General features: G+C 45.1%; 1 protein-coding gene across 1 annotated transcript in view; it reads right to left on the bottom strand.

Moving 5' to 3' along the window:
• The window catches only part of col15a1a (collagen, type XV, alpha 1a), a gene marked incomplete at its 5' end in the record, with an annotated part of 58,686 nt that overhangs the window by 5,373 nt on the left and 30,813 nt on the right, over window positions 1-22,500 (bottom strand). The window contains 36 exons of the mRNA XM_083682243.1: window positions 487-546; window positions 863-910; window positions 1,702-1,830; window positions 2,019-2,092; window positions 2,262-2,406; window positions 2,932-3,021; window positions 3,193-3,218; window positions 3,455-3,526; window positions 3,660-3,687; window positions 4,494-4,535; window positions 4,655-4,714; window positions 6,037-6,093; window positions 6,333-6,386; window positions 6,929-6,964; window positions 7,063-7,152; window positions 7,829-7,891; window positions 8,762-8,821; window positions 9,088-9,171; window positions 9,306-9,341; window positions 9,574-9,636; window positions 10,044-10,085; window positions 10,804-10,839; window positions 10,978-11,037; window positions 11,135-11,260; window positions 11,427-11,462; window positions 11,574-11,627; window positions 13,758-13,844; window positions 14,140-14,280; window positions 15,104-15,160; window positions 15,479-15,556; window positions 15,706-15,768; window positions 16,821-16,847; window positions 19,197-19,382; window positions 19,782-19,822; window positions 20,563-20,677; window positions 22,352-22,444. Coding sequence (XP_083538369.1) covers window positions 487-546; window positions 863-910; window positions 1,702-1,830; window positions 2,019-2,092; window positions 2,262-2,406; window positions 2,932-3,021; window positions 3,193-3,218; window positions 3,455-3,526; window positions 3,660-3,687; window positions 4,494-4,535; window positions 4,655-4,714; window positions 6,037-6,093; window positions 6,333-6,386; window positions 6,929-6,964; window positions 7,063-7,152; window positions 7,829-7,891; window positions 8,762-8,821; window positions 9,088-9,171; window positions 9,306-9,341; window positions 9,574-9,636; window positions 10,044-10,085; window positions 10,804-10,839; window positions 10,978-11,037; window positions 11,135-11,260; window positions 11,427-11,462; window positions 11,574-11,627; window positions 13,758-13,844; window positions 14,140-14,280; window positions 15,104-15,160; window positions 15,479-15,556; window positions 15,706-15,768; window positions 16,821-16,847; window positions 19,197-19,382; window positions 19,782-19,822; window positions 20,563-20,677; window positions 22,352-22,444 — 2,559 coding nt within the window. The remainder of the gene's footprint in view (window positions 1-486; window positions 547-862; window positions 911-1,701; window positions 1,831-2,018; window positions 2,093-2,261; window positions 2,407-2,931; window positions 3,022-3,192; window positions 3,219-3,454; window positions 3,527-3,659; window positions 3,688-4,493; window positions 4,536-4,654; window positions 4,715-6,036; window positions 6,094-6,332; window positions 6,387-6,928; window positions 6,965-7,062; window positions 7,153-7,828; window positions 7,892-8,761; window positions 8,822-9,087; window positions 9,172-9,305; window positions 9,342-9,573; window positions 9,637-10,043; window positions 10,086-10,803; window positions 10,840-10,977; window positions 11,038-11,134; window positions 11,261-11,426; window positions 11,463-11,573; window positions 11,628-13,757; window positions 13,845-14,139; window positions 14,281-15,103; window positions 15,161-15,478; window positions 15,557-15,705; window positions 15,769-16,820; window positions 16,848-19,196; window positions 19,383-19,781; window positions 19,823-20,562; window positions 20,678-22,351; window positions 22,445-22,500) is intronic.

Here is a 22,500-nt window from a genome sequence, read left to right as displayed (position 1 = left end):
TCTGTGGTCTCTCTTGGTTTTAGAGCATGTGGTGTCGATGGAAATGTGACTCATCGCCAGAGCAGTTCTCCTTGAAGGTAGACCTTGTGATGACGTAGCCATGAAACAGCGGGGCAACTGCTGGCAGAGACAGATTGTTTAAAGCAAGACAATTCACTCTGCATCCTCTTCGTCACAAAGCTATCGGGTTGCACTGCCGTGCGTGTACACTGACGGAATCGCTCGCGAGAGCAACGTTTGTTTGGGTGAATCTGATTCATCTCTAAAGTCATCCAACTTCCTGGGGTGATGTCATATTGCAGAGCCCATGTTTAAGTTTCCCAAAGTTCATGAAGCGTGGTGCAACAACAGACACACACACACACACACACACACACACACACACACACACACACACACACACACACACACACACACACACACACACACACACACACACACACACACACACACACACACACACACACATAATGTATCTGGACTCACCCTGTTACTGTAAGAGACCCTCTGTCTATGGACACCAGGCAGCGGCATCGCAGGTCGAGGCTAAGAGTAAAAACATATGTTAGAAGTTAGATAACAAGTTAGATTTTTGTTGTGTGTACTGTTGTACTCAAATGGTTGAGGCAACTCTATATGTATTTTAAATATGTCAAATGATGTCATTCATTCATCACCAAGAACACATATTTATACTTCTTAAGTGACATTTGGGCTTACAAGTCTCTCGGCAAGGTTACTCATCACGTGAGCTTGGTTTCAAACCAAATCCGCTACATAAGCACCATACTAATAAAGTCTAGTTGCAAAGCTCTTTGAATTAATTTCCTAATCCTAATCTTCCACACTCATCAGTCCTTACCTCGTCTTGTGGAAGGATATTGCTGTTGGAGAGGACCAGGCTCCCAAGCTGTGGGGACAGAGACAAACCAAACACATGGTTTTAGACATGGCTCATATGGCCGACACCAGGGCTGGCTGGGGTGTGTAGGTTTTTTGTTCTAGCCCAGCACTAACACAACTGCTTCTACTAATCAGATGCCCATTAGGACCTTGGATAGCTGCTGAATCAGGTATGTTAGATCTACATTGGAACAAAAGTCTGCACACTGCAGTCTGCTCTTCTGGACACTAGACAGATAACAGACCAACTGTGCACAATTCCACTCTTTAACTTTGATATATAATGAGTGCTATAGAGTGGATTCCTCTCATTGTCTCCTCCCTTTCATGTGCACCAATTTGAAAACCACAGGATAGGTGAAAGCTGTATGAGAACCACAGGACAGGTGAAAGCTGTATGAGAACCACAGGATAGGTGAAAGCTGTATGAGAACCACAGGACAGGTGAAAGCTGTATGAGAACCACAGGACAGGTGAAAGCTGTATGAGAACCACAGGATAGGTGAAAGCTGTATGAGAACCACAGGACAGGTGAAAGCTGTATGAGAACCACAGGACAGGTGAAAGCTGTATGAGAACCACAGGATAGGTGAAAGCTGTATGAAAACCACAGGATAGGTGAAAGCTGTATGAAAACCACAGGATAGGTGAAAGCTGTATGAGAACCACAGGATAGGTGAAAGCTTAATGGTGCAAGCAGGTTAACAGCTGAAACCTGTTCAGCGCTTCCAGTGCAGATGAAGGAAAGGAGACAAGGACAGGAAGCCACTTTACACTATTGCCCCCTCTGCAGTGTACCTGTATCTCCTTCCACCCCAGGGCCACCTTGATGTAGAGTTTCTGGGTCGCAGTGACGTAGGTCATTGTGCCTTCACTGCTGCTACGAGTCTGCTGCATCATGTTCTCACGGGTGGGGAACGTCCTCTGCTGGGGCAAAGACACACACGCACATCACACTGTAATCAACTATGCGTAGCGCATTATGACCATGGTATTAACAACATACAGCGCTTTGTAACACTGTAACAGGAATGGCATGCTGCGATTTGACAGCATTGACATGTTATGGTTGCACAAGTATGTGACGGTGGGGGTGGGGTGTCAAAAGCACTTACCGCAGCGGTACCGACAGAGGACCCAGGAGGCCCGGGGGGGCCGGAGGGGCCGGGTGGGCCGGGGATAGTCACAGCTGAAATGACATAAGCAAGACAAAACTGTAACACTTAACTCAAATTCACTGTCATACTGCCTTCAAGAGGTTGTCATACGTCTCATGGGTTGATGGAACAGGCCATGAGGGTTTACAACACCGGATGGGTCTCTGCCATGAAGTGGAGGATGAAGTTGAGGAATTGTACCTGAGCCGAATCGCGAGGGAGTTCCCGGGGGTCCAGGGGGCCCGGCGGGACCGACAGGGCCAGGTCTACCATACCCTGGGGTACCAGGAGACCCCGGAACACCTGGATGACCTGAGGGCCCAACCACAGACTCTCCTTTTGGGCCCTGCGAGAAACACTTTAGCAATCAATCTCCATTACATTTAAAGGCAGACTCATCAAGATGGTCAGTTAACAGTGGCTTTGAATTCTGATGTTGTTGATTGTCTGTAAATTGCCACACCTAGTATGCTGAGGTAATCCTGCTCAGTCTATCTTTAAGCAGCTAGTAGGACAAACAGAAGTAGGAGAAGTCACGTTGAAGAGGCAGCATCAGTAAGAATGGGCAAAACCATTTATTGTTCCATTTTGCATATGAGTTGGCACCACGTTCATCTTGAATATTGGTTTGCTATCCTGCTGAATTCGATGTTCTCTTTACTGACCCAACCCTAATCGCTGGCTTCAGCAATTAAGCAACCAAACATTCTTTGGCTGCACACTATCACCAGAGTTAAGAGTCTACAGTAATAATTCTAGAATAAAGAAGACAGTGATTATGTGCTGTATCATTTGTCTATGTTGTGTTAGAATTCTCTCTGTGATTGTTTTTTGTTTTAGAGCATGTGGTGTTGATGGGAATGTGACTCACCACCATCCCAGTTCTCCCAGGGATACCAGGTTGGCCCGGCCGTCCGGCCTCCCCCTTCTCCCCCCTGATGCCCTGGTCGCCTTTAACCCCCTGTGGACGGATGGACGGACGGACGGACGGACGGACGGACGGACACACACACACACACACACACACACACACACACACACACACACACACACACACACAAAGGTCAAACTAATGTAAATTCAATGGTAAAGGTTGGTATGTCCTTTAACAGAGTTCATTTTTATAACTTACCATAGTTCCTTTGGGAAGAAATGTATCTGTAAGAAAAATATAACATATGATACTATTACTAAAGATAACATGTTCATGAGCATTAATATCATGCACGTTCTTATGTCCCAGCGGGAATCGGACCCCCAACCTCAGCATTGTTAACGCCATGCTCTACCAACTGAGCCACAGAGGACTGTCCCTATTACAGATAAGAATTTTTCTCTGTATCACTAACAATGCATAACTAATTCTCCCTCTATGATAACAACTGTGAACTCACTTGGTGGGGCTGGCATCCCAGGGAAGCCCTTCTCCCCCTTGTCACCTTTGGCCAGCAGACAGTCAGCCCCCCCTACAGGCCACACACGGAACAACAGCGTTTAACAGTCAGTCTATCAGAAGAGAGCAAGGCGAGAACGTAACAGGAGGCAATGATGATGACGCTATCTTGGGGACGGCATGATGCCAAAAGTGTCTAAACCCACCATTTGTGGAGTTGCTTTCACCATTAATCTGTAAAAGTTAAAAACAAACAAATGTTAACATATTATACGATATGCATATTGGATATTTCATTACAATCAAACAAATGTTCAGAAATATCAGATCAGCATCAACAGAAAGACAAACATGCGTTATCAGTTTTCTGGACATTGTAACCCATTCCCAGGTTACAGTGAATAAGTGACTCTTATCTGGAAGAAAGGTTAGCAGGAGGAGAGGTGATGTGAAAAGAGTCCCAACTAAAACATGGCAGTGACCTCCACCACTGTGTTAGTCTACGTCATGGAACTGGACAGCAACCTATGGAAGAGCAAACCCACGCCACCACAATGTCCTTAAAGACATGCACCATGCCGAGAGAAAGAGGAGAGGAGAGGAGGAGGGAGGAGAGGAGAGGAGGGGGGAGTAGAGGAGAGAAGGGGGGAGGAGAGGAGAGGAGAGGAGAGGAAAATTGAGGAGAGGAGGGGGAGAGACGGGGGGAGGGGAGAGGAGAGGAGAGGAGGAGGGAGGAAGGGAGAGGAGAGGAGAGGAGAGGAGGAAAGGAGAGGAGAGGAGAGGAGAGGAGAGGAGAGAAGAGGAGAGGAGAGAGGTCCTCCAACCTACACCCTGAGAAGGTTAGACCAGGGGTGCAACATGCACATTCCCCTTGCAATGATGTGAGGAGTGAGAATGCAGAGAGAGAGAGAGAGAGAGAGAGAGAGAGAGAGAGAGAAGTGAGTGGTTAAGGGTGTGTCGTCCTTAACTCCGTAGAGAAAGACAACCCTGAGCCTGAGGTGTAGGCTCAGCCCTGCCTACCACTGCCACTGATCACTTACGGACTTCTTGCAGTGCGGTCTGGGAGGGATGGGAAAGACTGTCTTGGGAAAATGTGGAGGGAAACGATACAGTGAGCATAGTCGCTATCTGACATAGATAAACGGCTTCAGTACCTGGCAAACATACAGATGAAACAGGGTTGGGGGGGGGTCATACTTACTCCTTTGGGGCAGTTGAACATTCCTGGTCGGCCGGGGGGTCCAGGAAGGCCAGGGGGACCCTAAGAAACATGAGAGATAGAGAGAGAGAGAGAGAGAGAGAGGGAGAGAGAGAGAGAACTTCAAGCTCAATGGAAGGGCTCCAAAACCTGGTGGTGACCGTAAGAAAGAGCAGCACAGTGTGAAGCCACAGGAGCCCCATCTTCGGCTCCATTTACACACATACTGGGTATGATTATGAATCGCATATATTAAGTGACTACACACATTTTCAAATGCTCTAATGTACTTTAAATATGTTTTACAGTTGATAGCGCCCCCAGATCCGACAAACAACTCACCAAACAGATCGGATATAAAATGTCTTTTAGACCACCTATAATATAATAATAATATATGCCATTTAGCTGACGCTTTTATCCAAAGCAACTTACATTGCAGTGAGTGCATACATTTCAGTATATATGGTCCCAGCGGGAATCAAACCCACAACCTAAGCGTTGTTAGCGCCATGCTCTACCAACTGAGCCACAGAGGACCACCTCCAAATCTGACCTGTATCGGATCTCAAAATATCAAATGTTTGGGGTCTTGTTGCTTGTTGCTGTAAATATAACCGGTAGATGTGACATCTTAATGCACAGTATAAATGGGACTTTAGACTCTTTCAGGGTAATGGATGTAATAGCGACCTCATCACTCTAGAATGACGATGGCCCTATTACATCCATAACCCTGAAACCTCGGAACAGTTCAACTTAACCTGATCTGACTGCACACATGCTGCTCAAACATCCCCACAAGCAGAGAGTCTGGTTAAGATTGGCTGCCAGTAAAAGTAAGTGTGGTCTGCGACACCACAGCTTACAACACACCACCAATGAAACAACGGGTGAAATAAATGCACTGTCACTTAGCTGGAAGAAATCATCTTTGCACGTTGAGGTAGACCGTGGGATTTCCAACACATGTTGAGGAAAGCTGCGTTGTTAAACATCAACAAAACCTGCTTTGTTTATGGGCAGCTTTCAAATGCTTGTCGATAAATAAGCCGCTTGTTTTCATCCTGTTTGGTTTGTTTGAGCATGGGCCTGGCATGAGGACGCTGTTAAACACTGCCAACGTGTCGGCTGGCATCTTTTACGAGCCAGAAAAGAGACACAGCTGCACAGGGACCATACGGTCACTCCTGTGGTCGATGGTCCATGTGTGGTCGGACTGTTGGAGTCAGTGGTAGAATGAGACGGAAGGTCGCCAGCAATTGTACCGCCGTCTAAGCTGGATGAGGGGGCGCCACCCTGAGATCCCCTAACGGGGTTAGGTGAAGGGCTAGAAGGGGGGAGGGGAGAAGGGGTAGCGGACAGGAAGGATAGGGGGGACTCACCTGTTGGCCCACAAGGTCTCCTCTCTCTCCCTTCTTCCCCACAACTCCAGGACGGCCCTGTAGAGAGAGATACATCATACATCTTGATCACATCATTGGTCAAGAGCACCTGAGTGACAATAGCACAAGGTCATTGAAGGTATTTTTGATGTGTATACTCTACTCTCTGTTCATGAACTAAATAAAGTATGAATGGGTTTTGCAATACATTAACACATACACAAACAAAACACATCATTACTACTACAATCAGTGATTGGCTTAAATCATCGTGTAGAGTGTATAATAGTATTTACCGGGCGACCAGGAAAGCCATATTCCCCTTTAGGTCCAATGGGTCCTACAGGGCCCTGTTGAAAACAACCCCACAGTAAGCTTAGATGTTCAGCACTACCTTCCTTTGTGTGTCTACCTATGGCAGGTGCATCGACAGGAGTAAAAGACAATACAGTTTCAAATCTGTCAGAAGATCCATCCACTGGCTATGAGTATCGCAGGCAGGCCTGTATGTACGCATTTGGCCTGACAAAATGTTCCAAAACACTTTGAATGAAAGCAGCTGCAGCAACACAACAAGAGGATGGGGGTGGTGGCGATGGTGGTGGTGGTGGTGGTGGTGTGTGTGTGTGGGAGGGGGGGGGGGGGTGTTTACTACAAAAGGATTACTACAGTCCATATCCAGAATAGATCATCATATTCACTCACGGCCCAGACACAAACACAGAGACAGACACGCACAGGCACACATGGAGGCACACACACATAAACAAACAAAAAACAATAAATATTGGAAACACATAGTAACGAAGAGAGCCATCTCTGATCAGGGCTGTCCGTGTCATATCATATCAGGTATAGGAGTTGTTGAGAGAAGAGCCAAAAAAAGACTCACTGTGACTCCCGAAGGTCCTGTATCACCACAGCCTCCCTGTAAACAACACATACACAGTCAGTTTACATTACAATGAAATCAGAACCCAAACCAATGTAAGCTTTGACCCAGGAAGCATTGTGTAGGTAACTGACCTTGGCTCCTTTGGGTCCCTCTGGCCCTGTGAGTGTAGACATCAATGATCCGTCTGCTGCAATGCTGACCCCCGACTCCCCCTTCTCGCCCTGCAGACACACGTGCACACACACAGACACACACACACACAGACACACACAAAAGGGTTAATGCACAACATATGAAGCACCTTGAGAGAAAGCATAACGTTGGATAATAATCTCATTCATGTTGTTCCGCAGGCCTGGTCTGAGTTTGCTCTATATTGTCTATGTCTGCAGGGTCTGGAAGGTATTAGCAGGGTTTTACACATCAATGCTCTGAGTGCAGCAGGCAGGGGACTCAGGACTTTAATCATCAGCACTGGTGTTTAGTTTCACACAATTTTAATTGATTGAAATCTAAAAGGCTTTCAGTTTGTATATGAAATGTTCATTCAAGCCAGGGAGGAAAAGGCCCCACAGTGGTTATGCAATAGCAGACCCCTGAACTCGTCTGGGGTGCTGGAGTATCCCTTTCACAGGGGGGAGCCCACTTCAGTGGTCTTGCTTTTTTTGTCCTTTTCAACTGAAACTACAACACGCATGCACGCACGCACGCACGCACACAGACACAGACACACGCACGCACGCACGCACGCACACACACACACACACACACACACACACACACACACACACACACACACACACACACACACACACACACACACACACACACACACACACACACACACACACACACACACACACACACACACACACACACACACACACACACATTTACCTTCAGGCCAGGAGCCCCATGAACCCCTGGAATCCCTGAGTCCCCCTTTGGTCCCTGTGGCCCCTGTGTCACATGAGAAGGAACCACACGGGATTAAGTCAGATTTAAACATCAACAGCTACAGAACGGTGTCATCAACTGAAAGAAAATGAAAGATTTTTGGTACAGGGAAATCAAACGATCAACTACAAATAACTGTTGCTTATTCCATAATGGAGAAAATACCCTGAATTCATGGAGCAGTGAATAGTGACCTCCCCACCCAGAGCAGTGAGAGGAACACCACAGCTGAGTTACTAGCCATACAACATCATGTCTGAACTGTTAGTCACATCACTATGAGGCCTACTATTGTCCACCCAACTGTTCTCAGGAGAGGCTTGGTCTATGGTTTCGTGTATGAGGCCTTTTCTCCCTTCACATGGAATCATGTGAATCTACACAATGTAGACTTAGCCTCCACATCAATCATGTATAAATACCCCACCACCTCTCGAGCCCTGACTCAATTGTCCGTGGGACCCACAAAACCACATTTTTTACAACAGTGCATGACAGATATCATTACAGCAATCTGAGCCCTTTCTCTGATTCCATTCCAGGAAATTGCTCAATGTAATTGCTCTCATGGAGTGAATATGCCAAACCCCAAACAATATAAAAGGCATTCTGTACTGTAATCTTGTTAAGTCAAATAGCTGATTTAAGGCAATTTAAAAAAGCACCCAGAGTACAATTGTGATCTCAGAACACATGAAGTAAACAATGGTGTCTTGTAAGCAACTGATCTACTTGCCGCGTCTTTCCTCTGTGAAATCATTAGTCACTAATGGACAGTACAGAGAGTGACTACACACACACAAACAAACACACACACGCACACGCGCACACACACACACACACACACACAAACTCAAAGCCAGAGCTACTCACGGGTCCCTGAGGTAGAATCCCTGAGAAATTAAACAGACCCTCTGTATCGTTGAGCAGGAGCTGAGGAGAGGGAGAGAGGAAGTGACACCACTTACAACCTGGCGGAGGGCTACCTCGTCTGAGCTTTTGGTCGAAGGAGAGAGGAGGTTCACACTGTTTCACATTTACTATCAAACAGACGGAACGCTAGAGACGGACATGAAGGAGAGAAGGGCTGTGTGTTAGAAGAGCAGTCGGACTGGGATTCAATCCCACGCAAACACAGACACAGAGGTGGTGGCACGAAGCACTAGACCACCTCCAGGCCGCTAGGAGATGTTACTTACCTCCTGGAGGTTGATGACAGGTCCCGGGGGTCCGGGTGGTCCTGGGGGGCCGGGGATGCGAAGCCCATCCTGTCCACGCTCTCCCTGAGACAGAACATCACAGAACAACAGAACTGGTCAGAACACACATCACAACTGGGGAGAGAACCAGCCCAGCCTGGTGCACATCGAAACATTGTTCTAGAAAAGAGAGGAGCTAAGAACTTTAAACACGATACCTTTGATCCTGCATCACCTTTGCCTCCCTTTTCTCCCTGTAGAGATGACAAGAAGAAACACCGCAATGACATGAACATTGTCTTGAGTTCAAACATGAACATTTGTTCCATTTACACAACGGTTTGAGTCATTTGAGTGATTAACAAGGTGATTGTGGGGAGATCTAGAACATTCTCTGCTGATGACAACAGCAGTCACACATAGACCTTCAGTAGATTGCTTGAGGATAGTCGTGATGGACTGTTCAGTAACAGGTGAAACACTGACCATGTGGCCTGGGAGGCCGTCCAGCCCCGGGAACCCAGCTGCTCCTGGGGCACCAGGCTCCCCCTAGAGGACACAAGAGGACATGACCATGAGGAGGTGCTGTTACACTGCACAGTAGGTCTATGGCAGTGATTTGCCCACACAACACATAACAATCAGTCTAACCATGGTGCACCTATCAATATGCAACACTTTGTTAATTTAGCCAGAAAACCATTTCATCCCACTGAAGGGAAGGTAGATGAATACCTCTGCCCTGCGTTGGTGCAGGTAAAGTATGAGAGGGTTAAAAAAGCTCTGTGTTGGTGTTCGACCCGAGCACCAACCTAGCTAGCTCTACACAGATGTGTCTGACAGGAATATAATGGTGATTAGACAGCTAATGGGAAGCACATGGGAAGCACATGGTCGGCATGGCTACACTTCCTTTCTGAGAATGAATGGGAAACAGTTGTGTATGGTGGACCAACCTTTACAGCCACACCGGGGGCTCCAGTCAAACCATCTTCGCCCTGCAGAGGAGAAAATATCACCGACAATTGGGTTTAGATGGGTGGAAGCATGTGCATAATTCAGTCACAAATTACAATAACACACACACATACACACACACACACACACACACACACACACACACACACACACACCCACACACACACACACGCGCGCGCACACACGCACACACACACACACGCACACACACTGGCTCTAAAAGTGTTTGTTTTAAGATTAGAGCTGGTTTAACAAGTCCCATACAGAGCACCAGCAAAGTAAACACCAACCGCATCTTCAATCTATGAGAGAAACTGTATTTTCACAGTGCCAAGGATGTGAACAAGAGGCATTCTAGACAATGAGACAGGTGTGCTGTATCACAGTCAATGGTGAGATGTGTCAGCCACACTTCACACCAAGGATCTAGGTACACCTGGACATTCTCACACATACAAGTGTACTGTATGTCAAGAAAGTGTAAAAAATGTGAAAGGGATGTGAAGAGGCTGCAGACAAATGCATATACCGTAAATGTTGATGTTGATGTTCAGGGCTAATTTTTAGAGTTTGTTGCCATCCATTTAAAGTTCACATTTAGCATAGTCTGTTTATCTCAACTGTGAGAGTCAATGTCCATCACCCTCAATACACTGTATGTCCTTTACACTATAAAGCCAGAGAAACAGACATTATTGTAACTTGCTGTCAGTGCAGATGACATGAAAGAGGACCTACCCTCGGTCCTGGAGGGCCAGAGGGCCCAGTAGGTCCCTAAGGAGCAAGAAGAAAATGACAGTTAATAACACGGTTATAACAATGTACTTATCATGATTATGCAAATGGTTGATGACTTTATTACGCAGTTCCTACAGCTCAGTAAGGAATGTATTGGACTGTTCTTAACCTTACCTGTGGACCTCTAGGTAGCACTGCCCCAAAGCCACTGGGTCCTCCAGACCCCTCCATATCCTATAAAACAACAAACAGTCAATGTACGTTCTGGCACAAAATGGCCTGCTGATCAAATAGTATTTTGACCTGAGCATGGGCAGGAGCATAGGCATACCTCCAGGTCGAAGTTGAAGCCCCGTCCTGGAGGCCCTGGTTGCCCCTGTGGTCCTTGAGGCCCTGGCCTCCCCACTGGTCCCTCTGAGCCTGGGATTCCTGGGAACCCTGGTGGACCTGACTCCCCCTGGGAGAGAGAGAGAACGGGAAAGAGAGAGAGAGAGAGAGAGAGGGGGGGGGGGGGTGGTAGGGAAATAATCCTCTATTCATCTGATCTGGTTACAATTCCTTTGTGGTGATGATCAGTGGGCAAAGTGAGGCATGGGTGATGGAGCGTCGCGTCAGGACCTTACCTTTGGTCCAGTCGCTCCACTCCGACCAGCTTCACCCTGCCAAGGCAAATCAATGCACTATGAACTGACTGCCACATTGAAACAAACGATCCATTTGTGCATCACGAGAGGATGCCTTGCCCCTCTATAGGGTCATAAATGTCTTACCGTCTCTCCTTTCTCCCCTCTTGCCCCTGGGTCCCCATCCCGCCCGTCCACACCCTGCAACAACCAATCAGCAGTCAGGATCAGCATGTATAGTAGGCAAACTATGAAAATACAGTGGACAAACTAAGAAACGAAGGACAACGCAAATACAAAAAAAGCAAGATACCCCTGGCCTGGAATAGTAAACGCAACACCTGGAAATGAAATGACGTACAGATATGGACGTAAGCAGGGAAAGGACTTGGGGATGTGTCTCTTATCCCACACGGTGTGTGTCTGGTATGATGTCATTCCTGCTGTCAGTTTCTACCTCCATGCATACAGAGTGACTGATCAATCAGATAGGACGCCAAACCGCGACTCAACCTACTAACGCACAATTAATGAATCCAGCTCATTAAATAGGAGTCGACGGGCTTCTTTTGCTATCGTGACTCATGATAGGGTAAGCGTTATGTGAGTACAGTAATCCATTCACACCATTAGTAAAAGCCTCCTACGGTACATTCTTAAGTCAAAAGGCAGATTTTCCCCCCAACGATGCAGCCAGGAGAAATGTTTCATGAGAAGCACTCGGCACCTGTCCAGTGATGTTAATGTAGCTTGCTAAGCCGAAGGTGGGGAGGAGATTAATGTACTGTTGCTGCTTCATTGCCCCTCTAAAGCTACCGTAGACATTTCAGATCTTTGTCTCCTCCTGGTCAATTAGCTAACCTTCTTAAAACTGTAATTTCTGAAATGTGTCATGAAACACATCTAAGAGGTCTCAGAAGATTATCTGATATTCGTTACATTGCCGTTCATCACAGATTAAAACGTCAGGAGATTGCATCATCTGGGAACAGTGTTTCACAACTGGTGAAACAAGGCATGAAGACGTCAAATCCTCTTCAGATACATTGAGATGTCTTGGAGAAACCTGACTGTAAAGACGAAGTTGATTACAGTATGTGAACATGGACCCTTATGAAGTTTGGAGTTTACAGTGCTGCATGTAATTATAGCTGCCCGAGGTGTGTGGTGTGTTGTGTGTGCGTGTGTGTGTGTGTGTGTGTGTGTTGTAATTGTTTTATGTACTGTGTCTGTGTGTGTATGTGTGTGTGTGTGTGTGTGTGTGTGTGTGTGTGTGTGTGTGTGTGTGTGTGCGTGTGTGCACTCTGAGGCGGGGAGGGAGTTTGACATGTGAGAGGTGAACATCCAGAGGTGTGTTTGTAGTCGGGGACCAGGGCTGTTTAGCTGCTTATAAAGCTGGAACACCTCTTCCAGTGGGGCTGTGAGTGAGGAAGTGAGGAGTTTCTGTACAGTACTACCAACAACACTTCCCCTGTTATTTAGTTTTATGAAATACAGTATGGGATATTAATACAAATCTGACTTTAACATGGTTTTGTTCACCCAATGTAGGGGTTCGACCCCATTATCAACATGTCAGACATTTAAACTTATTTTTCAAGATTATATTACTTTTCAATATTGTCATATACATCATAACACCTAAGAGTTTTTCATGTTGTGTCTCATATGTTTTAGAAAACCTTTGTTTTCGTGTTAAATTAATCACAGAACAGCAAGTAGTACACTCTAAAGGTTGTCAAGGCAACGAGATTGGTGTCATGAGAGTCCAGCGCTATGGCAACCTCACTGTGGTGACAGCTACTCTGGGTGCCCCTGTCCGTTCAATCATCCACATAACCATTGGCCCTTAGAACATTCTGGGCTTAAGCAAACAGAACAAATGTCAGGGTTGTGGGAGCATATGGGTTAGACAAATGGTTTCCAGGAAAGCCTTGTCATGTAGCGTTGGAGCTGGGCTGTAGAAGTGATTGTTCTAAGGTTAGAGCTGGGTTAACAAATGCTTGGCAGACACCTGCATCTCCATGACATTGATTATCTGGCGGCCCTTTGCTCTCATAAGTGGACTCACAAGCGCACGCACACATGGACACGCACACACGGACACGTACACACGGACTAACAGACACACACACACACACACACACACACACACACACACTGTTTTTGTTTGGGTCAAAAGCACAGTGCAGTATGGGTCAAAAGCACAGCGCAGAAGCAATGATGCCTAGAGTTAAGAAACATGGAGCTGGGAGAGAAGCTGTTGAGGAGAAAACGCTGCGTTTCTTGGTTCATTGGATCAGTGACCCGAATAGAACCAGGATGTAATACCTCTCTAGAACCAAACCCAGAGCCAGAATCTGTACCAGAACCTGATCCAGAACCAGTGCCAGAACCACTAAACCACTCCTCAACCATCTGAAAGAAAGGCCAGATGAGCAATGAAATAAAGAACCAAACGCTGAAGAGAATTCTAGAAACTGCAACCCTCTCTCTGTTCCTGAACGTAGTGTTGCATACCATGAATATCTTAGAATCTGAGAGGCGGAGTTCAATTCTGAGCCCTATACAGGCACCTAACTGTGCTAATAGTTGGGTAATTGGCCCTATAACTAAGTACTAGATGGATAACAGAATTTTACCACTCACTGGCATTAACTACATAAGTGAGAGTGATTGGATAGGAATAAAGTTCAACTCTGTGGTTACTCACAGGCAGTCCAGGTTTACCCATCTCCCCATCCTTCCCGTCCTTCCCAGCGGCCCCAGGGACTCCAGGTGGCCCAATGAAGACACCCTCAGAAGGGCCTGGGGGGCCAGGCTGGCCTGGGGGACCAGGGGGACCAGGCAGACCCTGGATGGACAGGAAAATAAAGCAATAAATACAACCTCTATGTAACACATGAATACTAACAAAATACATGAAGGACTCCCACTTAGTTATGGGTGGTAAAATGGACACAGACTAAGCCTGGACTAGAGAGAGCTTTCAATAGTAAGGATGTGGAGAATGATCTTGTCTCCTACACGGCTAATCATCGATTTCCTTATCAGGTGCTTGTGTACTCGCAGGCACAAAAAATAAATAAATAAATAAAAGCCTGGTAAGCTAGCAAATTTAGCTGGAAAGCTAGCGACTTTTGACGTAGGTGACTTAGTGCAACAGTATCTTAGCAACAACCAAAAAAAACTTCAGAAAAAAAAATAGCTTCAGTCACATCACCAACTTTATCGCTCATAGCAACAAAATAGGAAAAAAACCCAAATAGAAAACATGTGTGAGCACATACCAGACTCTCACTATTGTGCTCTCTCACAGCTGAGGAGAAAAAAAAGCAGGTCAAAGTCGTGCCACACACGGCTTAGGAAAAATAAACGGATTAAAAAAAAAAAAAGACTTTCGAATAGGGTTTTCTCCTCATCGATTATGAGTCATTCAATAGAGATTCTCCATTGAGAATCTTGAACATGATCTTTCCTCTAGGACTAGGTTAATCTGGGTCTGCCAAACTAGCCCTTTATGCATCGAAGCTAACGCTGACTACTGTATGTGTGACACAATGATGTTTGCCACAGCATAATACAGCATACTGTAAGGTACTGTACAATACACCAAAGAGCACAGAAACACCTGGGGAATTGAGGGTCTGAAAGAGAAACAGGAATGGACCACTCACTGTGGTAAGCTCTGCGTCGCTGTCAAAGTCGTCAAAGCCGGAGCCGTCCACACCATCCTGCAAACAACATGACATCACCAGCCAATCAAATCCATCATTCAACGGATCAATCAAGCAGGCTGATAGGAGTTACCCCTCTGTACAGTTCCTCTACTGTTAATAAGAACAGTAACTAGCATTGTGACTGCCAATGGCCCCTGGTCCTAGAATAGATTTGTTTTTTCTTATGATGACTGATGTATAGATGATTCACTTACTTTAGAAAATGTACTTGTTTTAAGTCGCTTTGGATAAAAGCGTCTGCTAAATGTCCAAAATGTCCAAATGTAAATAAAGAAAAGAGTGACGCAACTAGGATGGTGACAGTAAACTTACTGGGAACCTGGCTTTACTGGGATGGCCCGATGGTCCAGGGGGTCCGGGGGGGCCGGGAAGGCCCATTCCAGTATCACCCTGCAGTGAGTAGAGGACGTACATGGTCAACAACACAAGATAGTATCCTCATTGTGGACCTAGGAGTGTGTGTGCGTGTGTGCGTGTGTGTGTGTGAGTGTACCCCTGCTCACAAAAAAGATCGCTTAAGACAGTGTGGGTTCTTGTACCTTGTCTCCTTTGGGACCAGGATCTCCTGGCAAACCTGGGAATCCCTGAATCCCAATTTCTCCCTGTGAGAGAAAGAGAGAGAGAGAAAGAGAGAGAGAGAGAGAGAGCAAGAGAGAGAGAGAGAGAGAGAGAGAGAGAGAGAGAGAGAGAGAAAGAGAGCAAGAGCAAGAGAGAGAGAGAGAGAGAGAGAGAGAAATTACCAACATGAGCGGTGGAAATGTAAACTATCTTCATTGACCATGTAGCTACAGCACTGTAGACTCACTAATAATGACTGGTAGACCAGCAGCGGCTGGGAATTGGATACAGGTGTGGCCCTTCCACCCTGTGTTATATCTCACTCTATAAACACAAATGTTCAAAGAGAACTTTCTCCCTGTTCTCAACACAGTTATCTAATCCTTTCTGAAGCACCTTTACGAGCCATAAGTCTGGATTCCACACTCACGCATGCACACACGCGCGCACACACACACACGCACACGCACACACACACACACACACACACACACACACACACACACACAGATGTACCCCACATGTGAGCACTCTCATATCTCACAGAGGTCAGAACCTCAGACTCAGTTAATCAGGCACACAGGTGGGCAGGTGTTCTCATATCCCCAATAATCAAATATGGCCGTTAGATCAAAGAGTCCTGGAGAGACCACCATGACGTCTCCCCTCCCCAGCCCTAATCAGTCAGTTATGTTGTATAGCTGCTGGATGCAATATGATTTCACTCTCCTCATTTTGCAAAACCTTTCCCACAATATCCCACTATTCCCCTCTCCATGTCTGGCTTAGACTCAGCCTCTGCTATGCACATGTGAGATACTAGCAGGATGTGGAGGGCGAGATTGGTGAGGTATGTGTGTATGTGTTAGTGTGTGTGTGTGTGTGTGTGTGTGTGTGTGTGTGTGTGTGTGTGTGTGTGTGTGTGTGTGTAGCTGAGCTGATGTATATTCTAGAGAGAGGCAGGGTGTTGTTGTTCTGAACAACACGTTCAAGCCAAACCTGTACTGCAGAGTAGAGATACAATCAATTCATATGTGTGAACATACTCATAATGAACATACATTAATAGTGTCTGTCATGCATGCAAAATACTTACTGGGTCTCCATCTTTACCCCGACTCCCCTAGAAGACAACATGAGAGAACTCAGAATCAGAATTCTTTTATTTGGCCAAGTATATTTGCACATACAGGAAATTGACTTGGTGACTATTCCAGCCCTAAACTTTATACAGTGCTGCTTGAAAGTTTGTGAACCCTACAGGGATGGTCATTATTTTTGTATAAAATCTTAAAATGAACTTTATCTAAACCCCAATTTGTAATAAAGATATTCCAAATAAAGGACACAAACAAGAAAAATCTGATATATTTTCATTGTTTGTTTAACGAAAGTGGTTTATTTAACAAAAGCTCAGATTTCATGTGTGAAAATATGTGAACCTCTTCAGTCAATAGCTTGTGGCATCTCCATTAGCAGCGATAACTTGGAGTAAATGTCTCGTATAGCCACTAATCAGTCTCTGACATCTGTTTTGAGGGATTTTTGCCCACTCCTTACATAACTCTTTTTGGTTTGAGGGGTGTCTGGCATGAACTCCCCGCTTCAGGTCCTGCCACAGCATCTCAATTGGATTTAGGTCAGAACTTCAACTTGGTCAATCCAAAACACAAATCTTCTTTCTCCTGAGCCATTCTTTGGTAGATTTGCTTGAATGCTTTGGGTCGTTGTCTTGTTGTGCGACCCATTTTCAGCCCAGCTTTAGCTCCTTGACATTCTGTTCAAGAATCTCCTGGTATACCTCAGAATTCATGGTTCCTTTAATTATGTGGAGTCATCCAGGTCCAGAGGAGGAAAAGCAGCCCCAGATCTTGACATTCCCACCACCATGCTTGACTGTTGGGATAAGGTTCTTTTGGTGGTAGACAGTGTTGGGTTTTCACCAAACATAGTGGTTTTGATTGTGACCAAAAAGGTCAATTTTGGACTCATCTGTCCAGAGAGCGGACTTCCAGAAACCTGGAAGGTCTCTGGGAAAGTTAAGATGGGCAGTTTGGTTCTTTTTTGACAGCAGAAGCTTCTTCCTAGCAACCCTGCCATGAATGCCATTTAGATTCAGTGTTCTTCTTATTGTTGAAGCATGCACAGTTACCTGAGATGCAGCAAGGGAGGTCTGCACATCTCTAGATGTTATGCTTGGGTTGGCTTTTACCTGAGCTATTATTTTTCTTGTGGCTCTTGGGGATATTTTGGAAGGGCGTCCACTTCTAGGCCAATTTGCTGTCATGTTAAATGCTCTTCATTTGTAAATTATTTGCCTCACAGTGGACTGATCTCAAATCTTGTTGAGATGATTTTATTGCCTTCCCAAGACTGATGTCCTCTGAGATCTCCTTTCCTCTTGGCATGGTGTGTTTTGCATTCACCTGTATGGTTAACACAACCATTTGGCACCCAATTATTTACCCACCTGATTCTACTTACCTACTTAATTTAACCAATGCAACTTGGGGTTCACTTATTTTTGCACCTGCACTAATTTCATTATAATTTAGTTTTTCTACTACATGCATGATTTCCTCTAAACCAACATGTGGAATTGGTAAATATAAACCTGTTATGTCAGATAAAAAAGACTGGTTCTGATTAAATAAAGATTTCATGATGAAAACAAAAAAAATCTATAATTGCACAAGGGGTTTACATACTTTCAAGCAGCCCTGTATATTTTTTCCTGTATGTTTGACCACCTCAGAGAACCACATTCAATGAGGTGACAATTGCAAAGTCATGGGTTAAGGGTGTCAGACTAAAACCACCTAATTCGGCATTAAAATCAGACAATGGTAGACTTTTATAGAGCAGAGAACACCAATGTGAACTGAGCTATTGGTAAAAAATAGACCTAGTGGGCCAAACCACAACATAAAAAGAATAGTATGTTCTCTGTGGAGATGGGAATGCTCTCCTATAGCCTGCCAAATTCCCACTGTTTATTGTGCATTACGGAGACTGACAACTTGGGTGGGGTTTGTGTGTGTGTGTGTGTGTGTGTGTGTGTTAGGAAGGCACTGTCTAGGTGCCAGAGTGAGGGTATCAGCTGTAGCCAGGTAACAGACCACAAATGGATGTGATTTAGTGTGGAACCAGTTTAACAGGGCACCAGTATAGTGCTTTTACATGGTTATTCCCTTGCAGGGTGCCAATGGAAAACAGACTGTAAACATCACATCAAAGTACTGTATTAGGAGTCGAATTCCATGGTGCTTTACTGCAATTACACCCAATTACAAACACCATGGTGACAACTATGATCAATCATGTGATTAAACTTTCCATATATCAAGGAACTTTAGGGTACTTCAAGGACCATGCACAACACCAGCAGAGTTAGTAGTCTAGGGCTTTATCAGGTATTATACATAGCTAACCCTAACCCTAACCCTAACCCTAACCCTACATTTTCACTTACAGGCTGGCCGTCCTTGCCTGCTGTCCCAGTGGCTCCTTTTGGTCCGGGTTGCCCCTGAGGCCCCCTGGGTCCTGGCTCCCCTTCACCAGAGGCCCCGTCACCTGAGGGGCTGTGTGGGGGGCCGGGGGGGCCTGGGGGGCCGGCAGCACCTGGCTCCCCTCGCTCCCCTTTCTGTCCTGGTGTCACCTGGAGGGAGAAACACACACACACACACACACACACACACACACACACACACACACACACACACACACACACACACACACACACACACACACACACACACACACACACACACACACACACACACACACACACCAAGAGAGGAGGTCACAGGACCAGGAGGCACAGTAGGGGCTCTATGGTACATTGTGAAATGATGATAATCAGTCAGAGAACAGGAAAACAATGTGGTACAGTATCTGGTATGTTGTGAATATCTCATTTATCATTGATGGCTGTTCACAGACATATGTCAATCGAATATGTGAATTTAAGTATTGGAAAAACTAAATTAATTCTCTATTAACACATAGAGGCATACTACTATACAATTGGTACAAAATGCAGTAGGCCTGCACTTACATTTCCTTCTTTAAGTGCTGCATCCACCGATTGACTTGGTCCTGTGGCCAAAGATACAAATCATATAAAACAGCTAATAGAGTAAAAATAGAAGAGTTTACTGTCCTCCCATGCATGAGTTCTTGTCCATAAACTTGTGTATACACACATGACAAAACAGCAACTCTCACCAACTCTCAAATGACAGTCCCAGTCCCATCCATCCCATAATACAGTACAACCTTGAATAAATAGCCATATACATTCAGTAGTCAAGTGCACTAGACAAATATAAAGTGGATTTTCAAAGCTACTGTAGGTTCAAAAGACTCAAAGAAAAAGTCAAGGGTCTAATGTAGATACAATCGTCAGTTGTGGTCAAACCAATGACTTGGTTATATCGTGGTTGGTACTAGTCAGCTCTTTCTCCTCAGTGCTGTGACTTCGTTCAGGACGTGCGCGTTGAATCTTTCCTCACAGCTGTTCATCGCCCTCTTGTGGCACTTGTGAAACATTACATGCGAGGATGTGGTCCACGCAGTGTAAAACACTGGCTTGTTGTGTCATGTCTAGGACGTTGACCCTGGGAGTGGACATGCAGTCCGTATTATCTGTGCCCAGTCCGGTCCAACCTAGAACTACTGAAATGCCTGTATTGTGTTTACTGAAGACTATTGACAACACCGCATATCATCAGATGTTTCTATGTTTGACAGCCTGTGTACTCGGTGTGTCTATGTCTCTCACTACTCTACTCTGTGTCTATAAACGGAGTGGAGGTCCAGTGTTTGTCCTGTCTCACCTCTCTCAGTGTTCAGCTCCAGGTCCTGACCCGAGGTCTCATCTGCGTCCTCGTCATCACTAAGTGACGCCTCTGTGGGCGGGGCTTGCACCGGGGGGCTCGTGTTGTCCTCCGGCTGTGAGAGGGGGGCAGGGGGAGGAAGAGCGTTAGAGAGTTAGGGGGTTAAAGCACTATTTGATATAAAAAAAATAAAAACATAAATAGCGTTCATAAATAGCTGGTGTGAATAATAAGTATTTTTTACTTCCTAGGAATGTTTAACGATGATGTGGTTTTACTCAAAACGTGTTATCAGGAGACAGTTGGTTGATGTTAAAACAACAGCAAATGGCTTTATTGGAGCCATTTGTTAACACTAGAAGCCCCGGGTCCTCATTACTAACAAAAACACCCAGAGTGACGTCTGGAGACCTCCGTTTGATGTTAGTGGAACAGTGTAATCACTGAATTAGATAAATACCATGCAAACAATAATAAACTGGTTGTGTTTAATCAGGACGTAAGAATAATTAGAATATCACATGTTGTATTTTAAAGAGTTTACATATTGAATATAACATATTGACGATATAATTGGTGTAACTATAACCTACTGTTAAAAAAAAAAAAAAAAAAATGTGGTCAAATGTGAAGCGCCAAAGCTTGATAACAAGCAAAACAGAACGCAAATCTGAAGCAATAATGACATGTAATGAAATATAATTATACATATTTGCAAGAAGGTCTACACACCAGTCATGCGCTACAGTTACAAATCACTTCTTCTTTCAGTGGCTATGCGCTTTACGCCAAAGCATCAGTAAAGTCCAAAATATACGCCATTTAGCTGACGTTTTTATCCAAAGTGACTTACATTGCAGTGAGAGCATACATTTTTCAGTATATATGGTCCCAGCGGGAATCAAACCCACAACCTAAGTGTTGTTAGTGCTTTATGCCAAAGCATCAGTAAAGTCCACAGACAAATCTGTCAGCTCTTATGCTCCACCATGCAAACCACATTCAAAACAAATGTTGATGTTGTCTCCTGACTCATGGCTTGAGTCAAACAAATGTAATAAGCCTATGTTTCGAAATACGGGTGTGATATGGGGTACAACCCATTACACTCCTCATGAATTTTATTTGGACATGACATAACATAACATAACATAACAGTTATGATACATGACATAACATCAGTTATGATACATGACATAACAACAGTTCACTGAGATACATCGGAGTGGAACTTCTAAAGACACCAATACAAGGAGAAGGGGGTCCAGGGTAGGTTGTTGCTAAAAAGGGAAGCATTCTGGATACAAACTTGACACTACACACCCAGAGGTCTTACTCAAGGATTTGACATCAAGCTGTTTTTTTTTTATTAAGTTGTATTTTATGTCTGTCGGTTTGGATTTACACATGGCGAATATTCATTGTATTTGTATATTATTAATTGAAATGAAGAATATGATATTCTTTATGTACTGTATAGTCACAGGTACATGTATTCTGTCTTAATTGACGAAGATACATCTCAGATCGAAACGTTGTCATAAGTAAAGGTAGCAGGGGCGCTTAGTGGCGTAGCACACTAATGCGCATACCCCATAATTGCAAGGTTCCTGGTTCAATTCTGACCTTCGACATATCCTGCATGTCATCCCTCCTCTCTCTCACCCATCCTTCCTGTCAATCTCTACTGTCTCTATCCCAATAAAGCAGAAATGCCCTAAAAAGCATATTAAAAAAAATGTAAATAAAAAAAATAAAGTTAGCAAAATCTTCCCACACGTTCACTCACCATGGTGTACTCTCTCTCCTCCACCACCTTCTTCACCTCATCCATGGTCTCTGTGTCCTCATAGGCATCGCCGCCACTCCCATACCCAGACGCCTAGAGGAGCACACGCCGGGGATCAGGTCACCCAAGCCTATGTTTAGGTTTTTAGA

Source organism: Argentina silus (genome assembly GCF_951799395.1).
Source record: "Argentina silus genome assembly, chromosome: 1".
Classification (NCBI taxonomy): domain Eukaryota; kingdom Metazoa; phylum Chordata; class Actinopteri; order Argentiniformes; family Argentinidae; genus Argentina; species Argentina silus.
Note: the sequence above shows the minus strand (reverse complement) of the source record. Positions and strands in the feature narration are given on the sequence as shown.